Raw genomic sequence first — 15080 nt, forward strand, 5'->3', positions numbered from 1 at the left:
AGGTGTATGTGTGTCAAAGTCAACAATCAAGAGAAGACTTCACCAGAGTGAATACAGAGGGTTCACCACAAGATGTAAACCATTGGTGAGCCTCAAAAACAGGAAGGCCAGATTAGAGTTTGCCAAACAACATCTGAAAAAGCCTTCACAGTTCTGGAACATCCTATGGACAGATGAGACCAAGATCAACTTGTACCAGAGTGATGGGAAGAGAAGAGTATGGAGAAGGAAAGGAACTGCTCATGATCCAAAGCATACCACCTCATCAGTGAAGCATGGTGGTGGTAGTGTCATGGCGTGGGCATGTATGGCTGCCAATGGAACTGGTTCTCTTGTATTTATTGATGGTGTGACTGCTGATAAAAGCAGCAGGATGAATTCTGAAGTGTTTCGGGTAATATTATCTGCTCATATTCAGCCAAATGCTTCAGAACTCATTGGACGGCGCTTCACAATGCAGATGGACAATGACCCGAAGCATACTGCGAAAGCAACCAAATTAGTTTTTTAAGGGAAAGAAGTGGAATGTTCTGCAATGGCCAAGTCCATCACCTGACCTGAATCGGATTGAGCATGCATTTCACTTGCTGAAGACAAAACTGAAGGGAAAATGCCCCAAGAACAAGCAGGAACTGAAGAGTTGCAGTAGAGGCCTGGCAGAGCATCACCAGGGATGAAACCCAGCGTCTGGTGATGTCTATGCGTTCCAGACTTCAGGCTGTAATTGACTGCAAAGGATTTGCAACCAAGTATTAAAAAGTGAAAGTTTGATTTATGATTGTTAATCTGTCCCATTACTTTTGGTCCCTTAAAAAGTGGGAGGCACATATACAAACTGTTGTAATTCCTACACCGTTCACCTGATTTGGATGTAAATACCCTCAAATTAAAGCTGAAAGTCTGCAGGTAAAGCACATCTTGTTTGTTTCATTTCAAATCCATTGTGGTGGTGTATAGAGCCAAAAAGATTAGAATTGTGTCGATGTCCCAATATTTATGGACCAGACTGTATGTAGAACAGTCCCCCATGCGAAGAGCTGATTCTTCCAGAGAGGTGTAGAGTAATGCACATTGTACCTTGGAGTTCTGCAAGTTGAGGCTCTGCAACTGGGGACAGCAACATCCTATAGACAGCAGGTCCTTCACAGTCACCTGATTACAATGTGACAGCGTAAGAGACGACAGTAGTGGGCAGGACTGCGACAAATTCTAAAGAAAAACAGAAAAGATAGTGAGGAGGAGGATAAAAGGCACAGATTTCAAGGCAGAAATTTGGGGGAGAGGATAAACTCCCTTTTGAGAGTAACGGACCGGATGGAGGTTCAGTGATATCTGGAGACAGGCAGAAAATTGCCCTGGCATCAAGGGGCCCTCATGGCATCTGGGCACAAGTGAGGAGCACCCATGGCTTTAGGGGATATAAAGGAAGTCCTGTGGCTTCAAGGTAAAGGAGAGGAGAACCCTGGCTTTTCAGAACAGGCAGACAGCCATGACGGCTTGCAAGGACAGACAGGAGGTCCTTATTGCATCCAGGTACAGGTGCAAGGGCCCAGTGGCATCTACAGAAAGAAGGAAGGCAACCAAGGCTCCAGTGAGAGGCATCCATGGCATCTGGGGATGGGTTGTCGGGAACCCCTTTGCCCCTGAGGACAGAGTGAAAACAACTGCACTTACCTGTAGTACGAAGGAAACAGAACTCTTCCACTGATGAAGGGAAAAATCAGCGACCTGAGGAAGCCTAGAAGAGACAAATTGGATTACAGATGACAGCAATGAAGGGGACTTCTACAACTGGTTGGTGTAAACCCTGGACATAGCTACAGAGATGACCACTAATAAAGTTACAGCAAAAAAGTTCACTGCACAACACTCACCATTATATATACAGTATATCAAGGGGAGATGCAAACTGGTGGAGCCCACTACAGGGCAAGGGGACAGAGTGTTGCATCGGAAGCTGGGAAAAAAGGTTGGAACCCAAAGTCAAAATGGCAGCCGGAACAGCCTGCCCCAGGGTCCACCCCTATAGCACCACCCATCAGAAAGCATGGCACTGGCTCACCAGTAAAATTGGCAACAGGGAAGGGCGATTGCCCAAAGGCAAGATGACGGGCACTGCAGACCAATCCAGTAGGCAATGGCTTAAATTTCCAGGCAGCCTAACTAGTGGTGCAAGCATTCATGGGAGGGCCCATACCAGAATCTCCAGCCAGGAGAGAGGAGCTGAAAGAATCTCCAGCCCACAACAGTTTAAAAAAAAAACACATCTTTAGGGCGCAGGATGAGATAGAGGTCTTGCATGGTCCCTAAAACTTCAAGGTTGTCAACTCTTGAAAAAAAAAAAAAGGGGGGGGGGGGCACAGGCAAACAGAGCTTTTTCTCCCCACAGCTACACCCCCTGACACAACCAAAGCATGAAGAGACTAGGCACCCAATCCCACATCAATTCACCAGAATGGACATGGGGAACCTTCAAAGGGACCCAGGCCTATAGGGGAGGAGGACACCCTGCAATACAGACAACCCCAGGGAGTGTACGCGCCCCACACCATGTCCAGGGTGGTATTTCTATGTACTGACCCAGCAGAGTGTGTGGGTAAAGTTCCCTATACAGATCTTACTCTTTTTTTTTTTTTTATGTTTTTGTATTATTTAGGATGGTTTTTGGAGAAAATCCTTGTTTCTCTTTGTATGACCTTTATTTCTCTCAATAAAATAAGATTGTAAACAGATCTTCCTCTCAACCAAAGTGGGGGGCTGTCAGCCAGGGTAACACAGACTGTAGTCCCCTGGCCGTATCTGTCCCTGTGAGACATTTAACCCGCTGGTTGCCCTGATCCAGGACATGGCCATCACATAGCTAAAGGTCTGCATGCACTAATTTGCCGGGTGTGACCACAGAATCTAGATTATCCAGCCTGATTGTAAATTGGAGATCTCCATAGGAAACCCCCCCTCAAAAAAAAAAAAAAATACTAGTGACAGGTCCCAGCAGGGAACTAGGTCCTTACTCCTGAAAAACTAGGCAGAAATTACTGGCTTGCCTATGGCAAAGAGGGGGTTTATACCAGCTAGGACACACTTCCTGCTGCCCAATTCTACAACCTGTTTAACAAACATCTACAAGACCTGGACTGACCTTTGTTGGATGAGTGCCTCCATTGTATCTGTCACCCTTTTCTGGCTTCTGGGTTGATCTTTGGCACCTGGAAGGACCCAGCAGCGACTCACTGTGACACGACGCCAGAGGTCCAGACTGGAAGCTACCTGCCGCCATAACCTACACACCTGGGAGAGCCTGCAGATAAAAAGGGGACAAAGGAGATAAGAGATGAAAAAGGATGACACCCAGGATACACCCGTCATCTTGTGTCCTCACCTGCACAGAGTGGGCACCGCACCCTCACTGTCCACCAGGAACCTGAAGACCCGATGTAAGATCTCCACTGGGATGATAGAGCCCCAGCCAAAGTCAGTGTGGACAGCCCCCTTGTCCATCAATGCCCCCACGCGGCATCTCTTCCGCACGCAGACAGTTTCATCCAGATCATGGTTGCTGGAGATGAGGAGCAGCATGTCCTTGTCTGTGTGGTGGATGTAATAGGAAGGTGCAGCATTGTGGGATTGCTGCCTCTTCCTGGAGCAACCACGCTTTGCAGAGCGCTTCCCGCGGGTGGACGACATCTAAAAGGAAGAGGCCATAACGACATATTAAAAATATGCTACCTTCTGATGGAGGCAATAATAATATTAATATAATTAATAAAATAACGGAAAATTCCTTTCTCTGAGTCCTCCGACAGTCGCCGCCCATTCACACAGTCTTCACTTATGGGGTATTGACTTTATCTCCCCAGGAGTTTCTAGGCATAAGACTTGTAAAAGAACAATAAATCTACATAGTCACATCCATGGGGGCTGCCCTTCTAGTCCAATACCCCCCTGCAATAGCCATCCCAAATCAGTTTGGTCGCAAGCAGTGAAAGTGTATAAAAAAGACCCCAAAAAGAGGGGCGGGGGCGGCGAATGTCGGAGGACTCAGAGAAAGAAATTTTACGGTAAGATTTTACAAAAATTCAGTTTTCTCTTACGTCCTCCGACAGTCGCCGCCCATTCACACAGTCTTCACTTATGGGGATGTCCCAAAGCAGTGTAGACATAAGGGGTGGGCAACGCAACCACCAGAAAAGCAACGCAGTACCCACATCAGAGAAAGGAACCTTACAGGTAAAAGAAGGTAACCTTCTGGGTAACAAAAGAAAAGGGCTCAACATGAGCAACAACCCAGGAAAACAAATAACCAAGGGGAAAACACCCCCAACAGCTAGGGACCCATACAAAACCAGGGTTCCCTATGGAACTGCCGCACAGAGAACTTTGCGGCCAAAGGATGCATCAGCTGATGCCAGAACATCAATTTTGTAGAACTTTGAGAAAGTGTGCACCGACGACCAAGTCGCAGCCTTGCACACCTGGGCCACCGAAGCCTGATGCCGATAGGCCCAGGACGTACTCACCGACCTGGTAGAGTGCGCCTTGACAGGGAAGGGTGGAACCCGTTCCCACAACGAATAGGCCTGTACAATGGTCTGTCTGATCCATTTGGCAATGGTTGCTGCAGACGCAGCCATACCCATCCGAGGTCCCTCAGGAAGGACAAAGAGAGAATCCGATTTTCAAAAGGATTTAGTCGATGACAGGTAAACCCTGATCGCCCGGACAACATCCAAGGAATGTAAGGCAACCTCTCTTGGATGCTTAGGATTCGCACAAAGCGAAGGTAAAACAATGTCCTCATTCAGGTGGAATTCCGAAACCACCTTTGGCAAAAAGGACGGATTAGGTCGCAAGACCACCTTATCCCTATGAACCACCAGGTAAGGGGAGCGGCAAGACAACGCCGCCAACTCTGACACTCTGCGAGCAGAAGTGATCGCTACCAGGAACGCAACCTTCTTAGATAGCATGGGTAACGAAAGTTCCCTGATGTTTTCAAAAGGGGAACGCTGCAACACCAAGTTCAAGTCCAACGGAGGTAAGGGCTCCCTTCTAGGAGGAGCCAGGTGACGCACACCTTGAATAAAGGTGCGAATCAAGGAATTAGACGCCACAGGGCGCTGGAAAAGAATAGCCAGTGCAGAGACCTGGCCCTTAATCGTGGCCAACGCAAGACGCTGGTCCACACCAGTCTGGAGGAAAGCCAACACTCTCGCCACCGAGTAGTAACGAGGAGAGAAACCCCTGCTGGACTCACACCAAGCAAAATAAGCTTTCCATGTACGGTAATAAATCTTACCAGAAGAGGCTTTTCTAGCCTTGAGCAAAGTAGGAATGACCTCTGAGGAGAGACCCCTGTCTCTCAGGACCTGGCTTTCAACAGCCAGGCCGTTAAAGCCAGTGACTGTAAAGCAGGATGGAAGATCGGTCCCTGGGACAGCAGATCTTCTCGCATCGGCAGCCACCACGGAGGCTCCACGGCCAGGTGAACGATGTCCGCGTACCAGGAACGGCGAGGCCAGTCCGGCGCCACCAGCGATTGTTCCGAGGCCAACCTGCGAAGGAACCTGAATAACTGAATCAGCGGAAAGGCATATATCAGTCGATACTGACGCCAAGGTACCACCAGCGCATCCGAGGCGTCTGCCAGAGGATCGCGTGTTCTTGCCACTAACCTTTCCACCTTGTGGTTTAGCCGAGATGCGAACAAATCCACATCCGGGGATCCCCACTTCGCACACAGCATTTGAAACACCTCCGGGTGTAGGGACCATTCCCCCTGGTCCAGGGTCTGGCGGCTCAGATAGCTGGCCTGCCAATTCTCCACACCCGGAATGTGAACTGCCGATATCGCCGGGACATGAGTCTCGGCACAAGACAGAATACCGGTCCCCTCCTGGGCCGCCCAGGCACTCCTGGTGCCCCCTTGGTGGTTGATGTAAGCCACCGCAGTGGCATTGTCCGTCTGCACCCGTACAGGATGGCCCTGAAGACAATCCGACCAATGGAGCAGGCACAGCCTGATCGTTCTCAATTCCAAAATGTTTATCGGAAGGGAGGATTCCTCCACCGACCAAGTGCCCTGGGCAGACAGGTTGCCCAGAACGCCACCCCAGCCCGACAGGCTGGCATCCGTGGTGATCACCGTCCACAGAATTGGCCGGAAGGATTTCCCGTCCGACACAGCTGGGGACTGAAGCCACCACAATAGATCCATTCTGGTCTGGTGACTCAGAGACACCCTCAGGTCCAAGGACTGAGGTATTCTGTCCCACCTGGCGAGGATCTCCGCTTGGAGAGCTTGCGTGTGAAACTGTGCAAATGGTATCGCCTCGAAGGAGGACACCATCAATCCCAGGGACCGCATACAGGTCCGGAATGACGAGGATTCGTTGTCCCTGAGGGACCTGACCTCGTTCTGAAGGGTCCGGAGCTTGTCCTCCGGCAAGAACACCTTTGCTTGAGCAGAGTCCAAAACCATTCACAGATACTGGAGACGAACCGAAGGCGACAAGGTCGACTTCTGAATGTTGATCGTCCAACCAAACTCCTGAAGCGTCTGGACCGTAGTGGACAGATCGCGCAGCAGGCTCTGACTGGCACTCGATCTTAACAGGAGATCGTCCAGATATCCCAGGACCGCAATGCCCTGTGCCTGCAACAGGCCCAGAACAGGCGCCAACACTTTGGTAAAGACCCTTGGAGCCGAAGCGAGACCGAAAGGTAACGCCACAAACTGGTAATGATCCTCCGCGATAGCGAATCGGAGGTACCTCTGATGACCCTCGAAAATGGGGATGTGCAGATACGCATCCTTCAGGTCTATGGAGGCCAGGAACTCTCCCGGATTCAGGGAGGCCACCACTGAGCGGAGTGATTCCATGCGGAACTTTCGAACGCGCACGAAGCAGTTCAGGCTTTTAAGTCCAGAATCGGACGCACTTTGACCTCCTTTCTGGGCACAGTGAACAGATTCGAATAGAAACCCCGAAACCTGTCCCGATGAGGCACCGGGACAATCACCCCCTGAGCGAGAAGATCCTGCACCGCCTGATGTAGGTCCTGTAACCGCCCTGGGGTCAAATGAAGATTTGAGGGAAAGAATCTGTTCGCCGGCCGTGAAAGAAATTAGATCTTGTACCCTGACCGAATGATTTCCTGAACCCACCTGTCCGTGATTCAGAGCAGCCAAGGTTGGAGGAAACCGCGCAAACGTCCCCCCACCCCTGTAACGGGTGAGGGCGCCCCTTCAAGCAGAGGCGGACTGAGCCGCCGCACCGGCTTGGCCGGATTTTTGTTTGCCAAACCAGGGCTTTTTCTGGCCACCTTGGCGCTTGAAGGGTTTACCCTTGTTCTGCGCCTTGAAGGCACGAAAGGACCCTTGAGTAGGTTTAAAGGACGGGCCCAGCTTACCGCGGAAAAAACTGCCCTTAGGATTCTGGGGCAGCAGAGTGCTCTTACCCCCCGTGACTCCTATAACCAATTCGTCCAAGGATTCCCCAAAAAGACGAGACCCCACATAGGGGATGTCAGCCACTGTCTTCCTGGATTTTTGGTCAGCCGACCAGCATTTTAACCAGATTAAGCGACGGTTAACCACAGCGACACTGGACAGGCGTATCGCCAAGGGGGCCTCATTCAGAGCCGCATCGCACAAATACATGACCCCCACGATGAATCTGCTCCACCATCTCCACTGTAGTGAGAGGGGCAGAGTCGGCCACGAGGGTGCGTTTGAGCACCTTGGTCCAATCCGCCACAGCCTGAGCCACCATCACAGAGGCAAAAATAGGCTTGAGCATGGAACCCGCCACCATGTAGGAATGTCGGGCAAGAGATTCCAGTCTCCTATCAGTAGGATCCCTAAACACCGGTGAGTCCTCAGTGGGGAGCAGGGTAGCAGCCGTAGTAGCTGCAAAAGGGTAGAGAAGTTGAAACTTCTTAGGCACCACGAAGGTGTGTTTTAAATTACGCCATAGCTCATTCACCTTATGGTGAAACTCTGCGGGGCAAGGGAAAACCTGCGCCGTCTTGTGGGTCCTGTGTGTACCAAAAGAGGACACGACGCCCGGAGGAGTGGGCTCGTCCTCCAAATGTAGTGTTTCCTTTACTGCTAGGATCAACTCATCCATAGCTGCGCGTTCCTCGGGTGACCCAGGGGGGGATTCATCCACCCCTGCGACCTCCGCCTCCCCCTCAGACTCTTGCGGGTCCTGAGAAGAGCGAGACCCTGAAAGGGCCATGCTACCTACAGCAACCATGTCACATTCAGAATCAGAAGAAAAGGAAAGTCGAGGCCTTTTCCTAGCAGCACGTTCAGACATCAGCACATCCATTTTTGACACCAAAGTTACCACAACAGCAGCCAAATTAGTGACGGCGGAGGATTCAGAAGACCCTGAATCCCCCACCAAAGCTGGCGGGAATTTGCTGTCCTGGGATTCCATAACAGAAAAGAAAAGTTTTTTTTTTTTTTAAACTGGCCCTTTAAGTGCGCTGTGGACCCCCACAGCACACCGCTATAAGACTGTGACACACAGACCTCCCGCAGGGACAAAACTGACCAGGAAGATTGCACAAGGCAGGACAGGAAAAAGAACAGCAGGACAGAAGCCCACAAAGTGTTACCAGCTTCTTCGGTCGCTCCTGTGAGAAAGGAGGAAGTGATGTCACCGCTGGAGGCTGAACCAGGCTGCAGGCCAAGGGAAAATGGATGCCCATGGAAACTAATGGGAGGCTTTGGCAAGATGGCCGCCGACATGTGCTCGGAACGATCGTTTGCCACACACAAGATGGCGCCGCAAGGCGCGAAAATACACTACATAGCATGCTGTATGAGCGCCCACAGTGAAGCCAGAAGACATGCTGACCACACTTAAAACAGCGGACCGGCGGTTTTTAACCCCGCAGCGGTCACCACATGTGTCTGTATCCCCAAGCACCCCAAAGTGACATTAGGAGAGGGACCCCCAAAACCCCACAAAGCGCTGCTGTGAGAGAATAAAAACCCCTGCAGGGACTGGGACCAGGGAGCCCAAAACGCACAGACACAGGGGACACCACAGACACACATTAACTGCCGACCCCAGACAGAGGCCCCACACAGAATGTACTCACCTGTACCCGATGGCGTGGGGTGCCTCATATCAAGCGGGAAACCGCCCACCCTCAGGTGGCAGGGGAGTGCCGCCAGCCAAAAAGAAAGGACACTAGTAGCGCACGGACGAACCTATGCTGTGTCCAGTGAGGTAGCCACCTCACATGGCTGCATCCCTGATGGACAGGGATGGGTCGTTTGTGAGGCCAGGGCGAACACATAGCCTGCGAAACGCTCGATGGCGGGCAGGGATTCCATCTGACCTTCTGTCCTGGAGAACCAGGACTGTCAGTCCGATTCCCGTCTCCGCAGACGCCGTCTGCATCCAAAGATCCACTTACTAGTGCTGATAAAATAAACAGCTAGCAATGTAAAGAAAAAATTACAGCTTTTGAAAAGAAATCATAAAGAAAAAGAAGAAAGGCTGAGACTGTAGCCTCAGCACAGGGAAGCCTATCCACTCCTGAAGCTAGGCAGAAGACAAACTGATTTGGGATGGCTATTGCAGGGGGGTATTGGACTAGAAGGACAGCCCCCATCGGTGTGACTATGTAGATTTATTGTTTTTTTACAAGTCTTATGCCTAGAAACTCCTGTGGAGATGAAGTCAATACCCCATAAGTGAAGACTGTGTGAATGGGCGGCGACTGTTGGAGGACGTAAGAGAAAATAGAATATTTGTAAAATCCCTTTCCTGGAGTCCACTAAGGGACACAGGAAGTCATATACTGTTGGGTTATTCTGCTGTCTACAGAAAGATTAGACCAGGGTTTCTCAACCAGGGTATAATAGAACCCTAGAGTTACTCCGGAGGTTGCTAGGACTTCCTTGAGCAATGAGCAATTTTTGCCCCTCGGCTAAATTCCTACTGATAGCATTGATCTATCCAGCTATCTGTAGATATCCCATTGACCACAAGTGTAAGGAGCATTCTTCCCACTGACCATCACACTATTGTATCGTGAGTTGTAGATATTTTAAGTTTTAGCAGGGGTTCCCTGAGACCGGAAAGTTATTTCAAGGTTTCCTACCACTAACACTTTATAAAACTCTGGTCCGACCGCATCTGGAGTATTCTGTCCAGTTCTGGGCACCGGTCCTCAGGAGGGATGTGTTGGAGCTGGAGAGAGTCCAGAGAAGGGCAACTAAACTGATTAGGGGATTGGAGGACCTTAACTATGAAGAGCGTCTGCAATCGCTTGATTTATTCTCCCTTCAGTCGCAAGGATTGTATGAGGACACGAGGACATACAATGTGATTAGTGGAGAAGCGTTTTGACCTCAGGCAACGCAGGGGGTTCTTTACCGTTAGGGCTACAAGATTGTGGAATTCTCTACCACAAGAGGTGGTTTCTGCGGGAAGTATGGCAACCTTCAAAAGACTCTTGGACGTACATCTCAAGGATCAGAACATTCAGGGGTATGAGAGATGATTACAGCCACACACACCTACACAGGGGGAACTGGATGGACTATTGTCTTTATTCAACCTCAACTACTATGTAACTATGATGAAAAGCCTGAGAAAGGCTGGATTAGACAATGACCAATTAAAAAATTGTGGGCTAGCCCAGGATAACCCCTCCTGCTACCAGCATATCTCACTTTTGTTGAAAAGCAGTACCAGCAGTACGAAGAGCTTGGCTCTAAACACAAAAGGGAGGGACGTTTTCCACTCTATGGACTACAGCAAATTTTACTGGAAATTAAAAAAAATTGGATTTTTTGACTTACCGTAAAATCGTGCGTTCGTGCGACGCTGTACCCAAATAAAACTGACGTCCTTTTGTTCCCACAAATAGAGCTTTATTTTGGTGGTATTTGATCACCTGTGCAATTTTTATTTTTTGCGCTATAAACAAAAAAAGAGCGACAATTTAAGAAAAAAAAAAAAAAACCTTTTTTCACATTCTGCTATATGACATTTAAAAAAAAAAAATATGTAAAAATAAATTTTTTTAACATTTTAGGCCAATTTGTTTTCTGCCACACATTTTTTTTTTTTTTTTTTACCAAAAAATCGCAATAAGCATATTTTGATTGGTTTGCGCAAAAGTTATCGTGTCTACAAACTATGGGAGGTTTGCGCAAAAGGTATCGCGTCTACTAACTATGGGAAATATTTATGTCATTTTTATTGTTTTTTTTTTTCTACTAGTAATGGAGGCGATCTTTGCGGGACTGTGACATTGCGGCGGACAGAACGGACCCCTGACTGACATTTTTGACACTTTTGGGGGTACCAGTGACATTACTACAGTAATCAGTGATAAAAATATGCACTGTTACTGTATTAATGACATGGTAGGGAAGGGGTTAACATTTTGGGTGATCAAGGGGTTAAATGTGACCCTAGGGGAGTGATTCTAACTGTGTGGGGGGCGTGGCTTCTGAGATGACCATAGAGACGTGATCCTATATAGAAGGATCACAGAAGTTCTGTGATCATTCCAGGGAGAAGGACGGTCGGCTGTGTTTACAACAGACCAGCCGCACCAGATCGGCGTACCAAGCCCGGCAAGGCCAGTGCGGAGCCACCAAGATGACCGGAATCCCTTCTGCCTTGATCCTGCATAGAAGTCTTGGCAGAAGCTTGAGAAGAGGGAAGGTGTAAATCAGACGATACTGACCCCATGGGGCCACCAGCGCGTCTCTGGCGTCCAGCAGAGGATCCCATGACCGAGCCACAAACCTCTGCATCCAATGGTTCAGACACAATCTGATCGCTCGGAGTTCCAAGACATTGATCGGTAGTCAATGTGTCTCCAGTGACAATGTCCAGTGCCCAGATCCCTTGAGCAGAATGTTTTCCAAGGATGCCTTCCCAGCTGGACAGGCTGGCATCCGTGGTGACCACTGTCCAATACAAGGGGAGGAAGGATTTGCCCAGACGAGGCATCGGAGAACGAAGCCACCATATCAGGGACTCCTTCATTCCCCAACTCAGCCAGATTTGATTATCCAGAGACTGCAGAGTCTTGTCCCATTTGGCCAGAATCTCCCTTTGCAGGGATCTTGTATGGAACTGTGCAAACGGAACCGCCTCGAAGGTAGACACCATCAGGCCTAGCACCCGCATGCAAGTCCGGAGGGATGACCATCTGCTGGACAGCAGGAGACGAATTTCTGGAGTTTGTCCAGAGGAAGGAGCACTCTGGCTAAGACCGAGTCCAAAGTCAGACCCAGATAGTCCAGTTTTGTGGACGGAACCAGAGCAGACTTCTGAAAATTCAGAATCTCGCCGTACTTCTGCAGAGTTTGTATGGTGATCTCCAGGTTTTCCACAGAGCAGTAGGAGACTCCGCTCCCAGTACCGCGATCCCCCATTGGCGTAACAAAGCTAACACCGGTGCTAACACTTTTGTGAAGACCCGAGGAGCAGAGACGAGACCACCCCAAACAGACCCTGTACGTGGTCCAGGGACAGACGCAAATTGGAAGGAAAGAACCTTGCCAATGAAACTTGATTTTGTAGCCAGACCGAATGACTTTGAGGACTCACTTGTCTTGCACCAGGGAAGTCCAAGGGTCTGTAAACCAGCGAATATGTCCCCCCATCCCCGATACGGGTGAGGGCGCACCTTTATGCTGAAGGAGCCTTGTCCACGGGTCTGGAGAAGCCCGCTCTCGGCTTTCCATACTAGGTTCATTTGGATGCTCCCGAGGAGCCGCTGAAAGGCTTTGAGCCCTTGTCAGTCGACCCTGAGGGACGAAAAAACGTCCTATGAGCCGAGAAGGAGGGCCCACGTCTATGATGAGGTTCTTTGCTCTTAGTAACATGCAGAAAAAAAGGTACTCTTCCCCCCTGTGAGACCGTTAATGATTTCATCCAGGGAAGCTCCAAACAGGCGATCTCCTTGAAAGGGTAAATCAGACAATGTCTTTTTAGAAGTCTGATCCGCAGACCAGCATTTGAGTCAAAAGACACGCCGAAGGACCACTGCCGAAACTGAGAGCTGAGCTTCTAGGGGAGCCGCATTTAAAGAGGCATCACAGATAAACTGCAGCCACTGGACCAGCTGGTCCGCCAGCTCAGCAAAAGCAGGCGGGAGTGGTTCTCCCTCCAGGTAACAGCGTACAAGCTTAGCCCACTCGGTCAGAGTTTGCGACACCAGGGCAATGGTGAATACCGGCCTCACTGCCGAACCAGCCAGAGTGTACATATTTTGGGGCACAGCCTCCGCCTTCCTGTCAGCCGGATCCTTAAAGGCCGGGGATTCTTCAACCGGAATCATGGTTGCTTTGTTCAACCTGGAAACCGGAGGGTCCACCACCGGTGGAACAGTCCACTTCTTAATAAGGGACTCCTCATAGGGGTAACACCTAGAAAATCTCCTAGGGACCCCAAGGGGACGATTTGGTTATCCCCACTCTTTAGCAACAATTTTGTCAAAATAGGCAGGGAAAGGAAACACCTTTGCCGCTCTGGATGGCTTGTGAGTGTCAAAGGAAACCTGCAGCTGTGTCTTCCATCTTCAAGGTCTTACGCACATATACAATCATTGCTTCCACCAGCACCTTTTCGTGCGCGGTTCCAGATGCGGAGGAATCATCCTCACTATCAGAGGATTCCAGGCACATGCTCGCAGACCCAGCAGGGTGACCCACGTCCATGGCAGCCGAATCAGATTCAGGATCTGATGAGACAGATGAGGCAGGGGCACTTTTTGCGAGCCTGTCGCCCGAAAACCACCTAAACCCGGGACACAAAAGACTCCAGGACTGCCGTTAGTGCATCAATAGATAGTTGGGACCCGGAGGGCCCCGCAGCCTCAGAGAAGGGATCAGGTGGGGAGATGTGCTTCAAAGACTCATGAGTCACCAGGTGGACCCCACGAAAAAGGTGTAAAACACTGCAAGGGACAACCCCCACCACACTGGCAGCACCAGCTGGTTGCCAGGCACAAAGCACCAAGGGATCCTCAGCAGAAAGGGAGAGAACCCCACCAGACTCTCCACCCAGCAGAACATGCAGCCACCAGGATAATCTGCACTGCATGCGCGGCCATCAGGAAGTAAAAAGATCCAGGAGTCAGCACCAGGGGACGAGGAGGGCTCCCACCGCTCTAATCGCCGCCCACAGGGCTCCACTGTCATGGCCGCCGCTAATTTCAATGGCAAGCCACCGGACTACACAAACATGGCTGCCGTGAATAGAAACACACAGGGTTCAACAAAATGGCGGCACCACTAGGCTATCAGGGACCCAGGAGGGATCCCTACGCCTCAAAGACAGACCCAGGCAGAAAGGGGTGGCCCTGGCAGGAGCCCCCACCAGGTACAACTCCCCCCCCCACACAGCTGATTGTCTGGTCCCGGCGGCGCACCCCTCCAGCCCCCATTGCCAGTATAGCACCCTGCCCCCCCCCCCAGGAGGTGGACCAGACCACCAAAATAGCCCCAGCATAAGTAGAGGGGGTTAGGATGGGGTAAAGGTGAAAGGGGGATGCCTGATGGGAGGGAGGGGAACCCGTGGGTCCGACCGTCCCAAGGAGGTGCCCACGTCCACCCCAAAACCCTCCAGGGGAAGAGGGGGGGGGAGCTACTCACCATACCAGGAACCGGTTGGGCACCTCTCCAGACAGAACCCTCTTCATTGAAATGGGGGGGGGGGGGGTGTCGGCCAGGAGAAACACTGCGATTCGGGCCGAGACCCGGCATATGCGACCTCGTGAGGCATTTAACTCGCAGGCCAGCCCCGTCTGGTGGGGCTATGTCGCGGCCAACCTAGCGCGGCGCTTGCTGGCCAGACTTGGGTGACCACTGGATCTAGATTTTTGAGCCTGTCACCCAGTCCGGCAGTTGATTGTAGATTTCACAGGAAAAAAAGTGGATAAAAAATTCCCAGGACCAGTGATCCCATTAAGGAATCAGGTCCTTACTTCTGACTAGGCAGAAAAAAACTGAGAACCTATAGCAGGGAGAGGGAGTATACCCCCTGGGACTGCCCATAGGAGTAGCCAGATTCTTTTTATGCCTAGTGTCC

General features: G+C 50.6%; 1 protein-coding gene across 2 annotated transcripts in view; it reads right to left on the reverse strand.

Annotated features, from left to right (window-relative positions):
* LOC309556770 (F-box/LRR-repeat protein 6-like) overlaps window positions 1-15080 on the reverse strand; it is a 46277-nt gene that overhangs the window by 17173 nt on the left and 14024 nt on the right. For both annotated transcript variants that reach the window (XM_082259267.1, XM_082259268.1), the window contains exons 2-5: window positions 3380-3684; window positions 3140-3298; window positions 1675-1738; window positions 1078-1209 (exon numbers count right to left, since the gene is read on the reverse strand). In XM_082259267.1, the coding sequence (XP_082115393.1) occupies window positions 1078-1209; window positions 1675-1738; window positions 3140-3298; window positions 3380-3684 (660 nt within the window). The remainder of the gene's footprint in view (window positions 1-1077; window positions 1210-1674; window positions 1739-3139; window positions 3299-3379; window positions 3685-15080) is intronic.

This window comes from Pelophylax lessonae (genome assembly GCF_965119305.1).
Source record: "Pelophylax lessonae genome assembly, chromosome: 5".
Taxonomy (NCBI): Eukaryota; Metazoa; Chordata; class Amphibia; order Anura; family Ranidae; genus Pelophylax; species Pelophylax lessonae.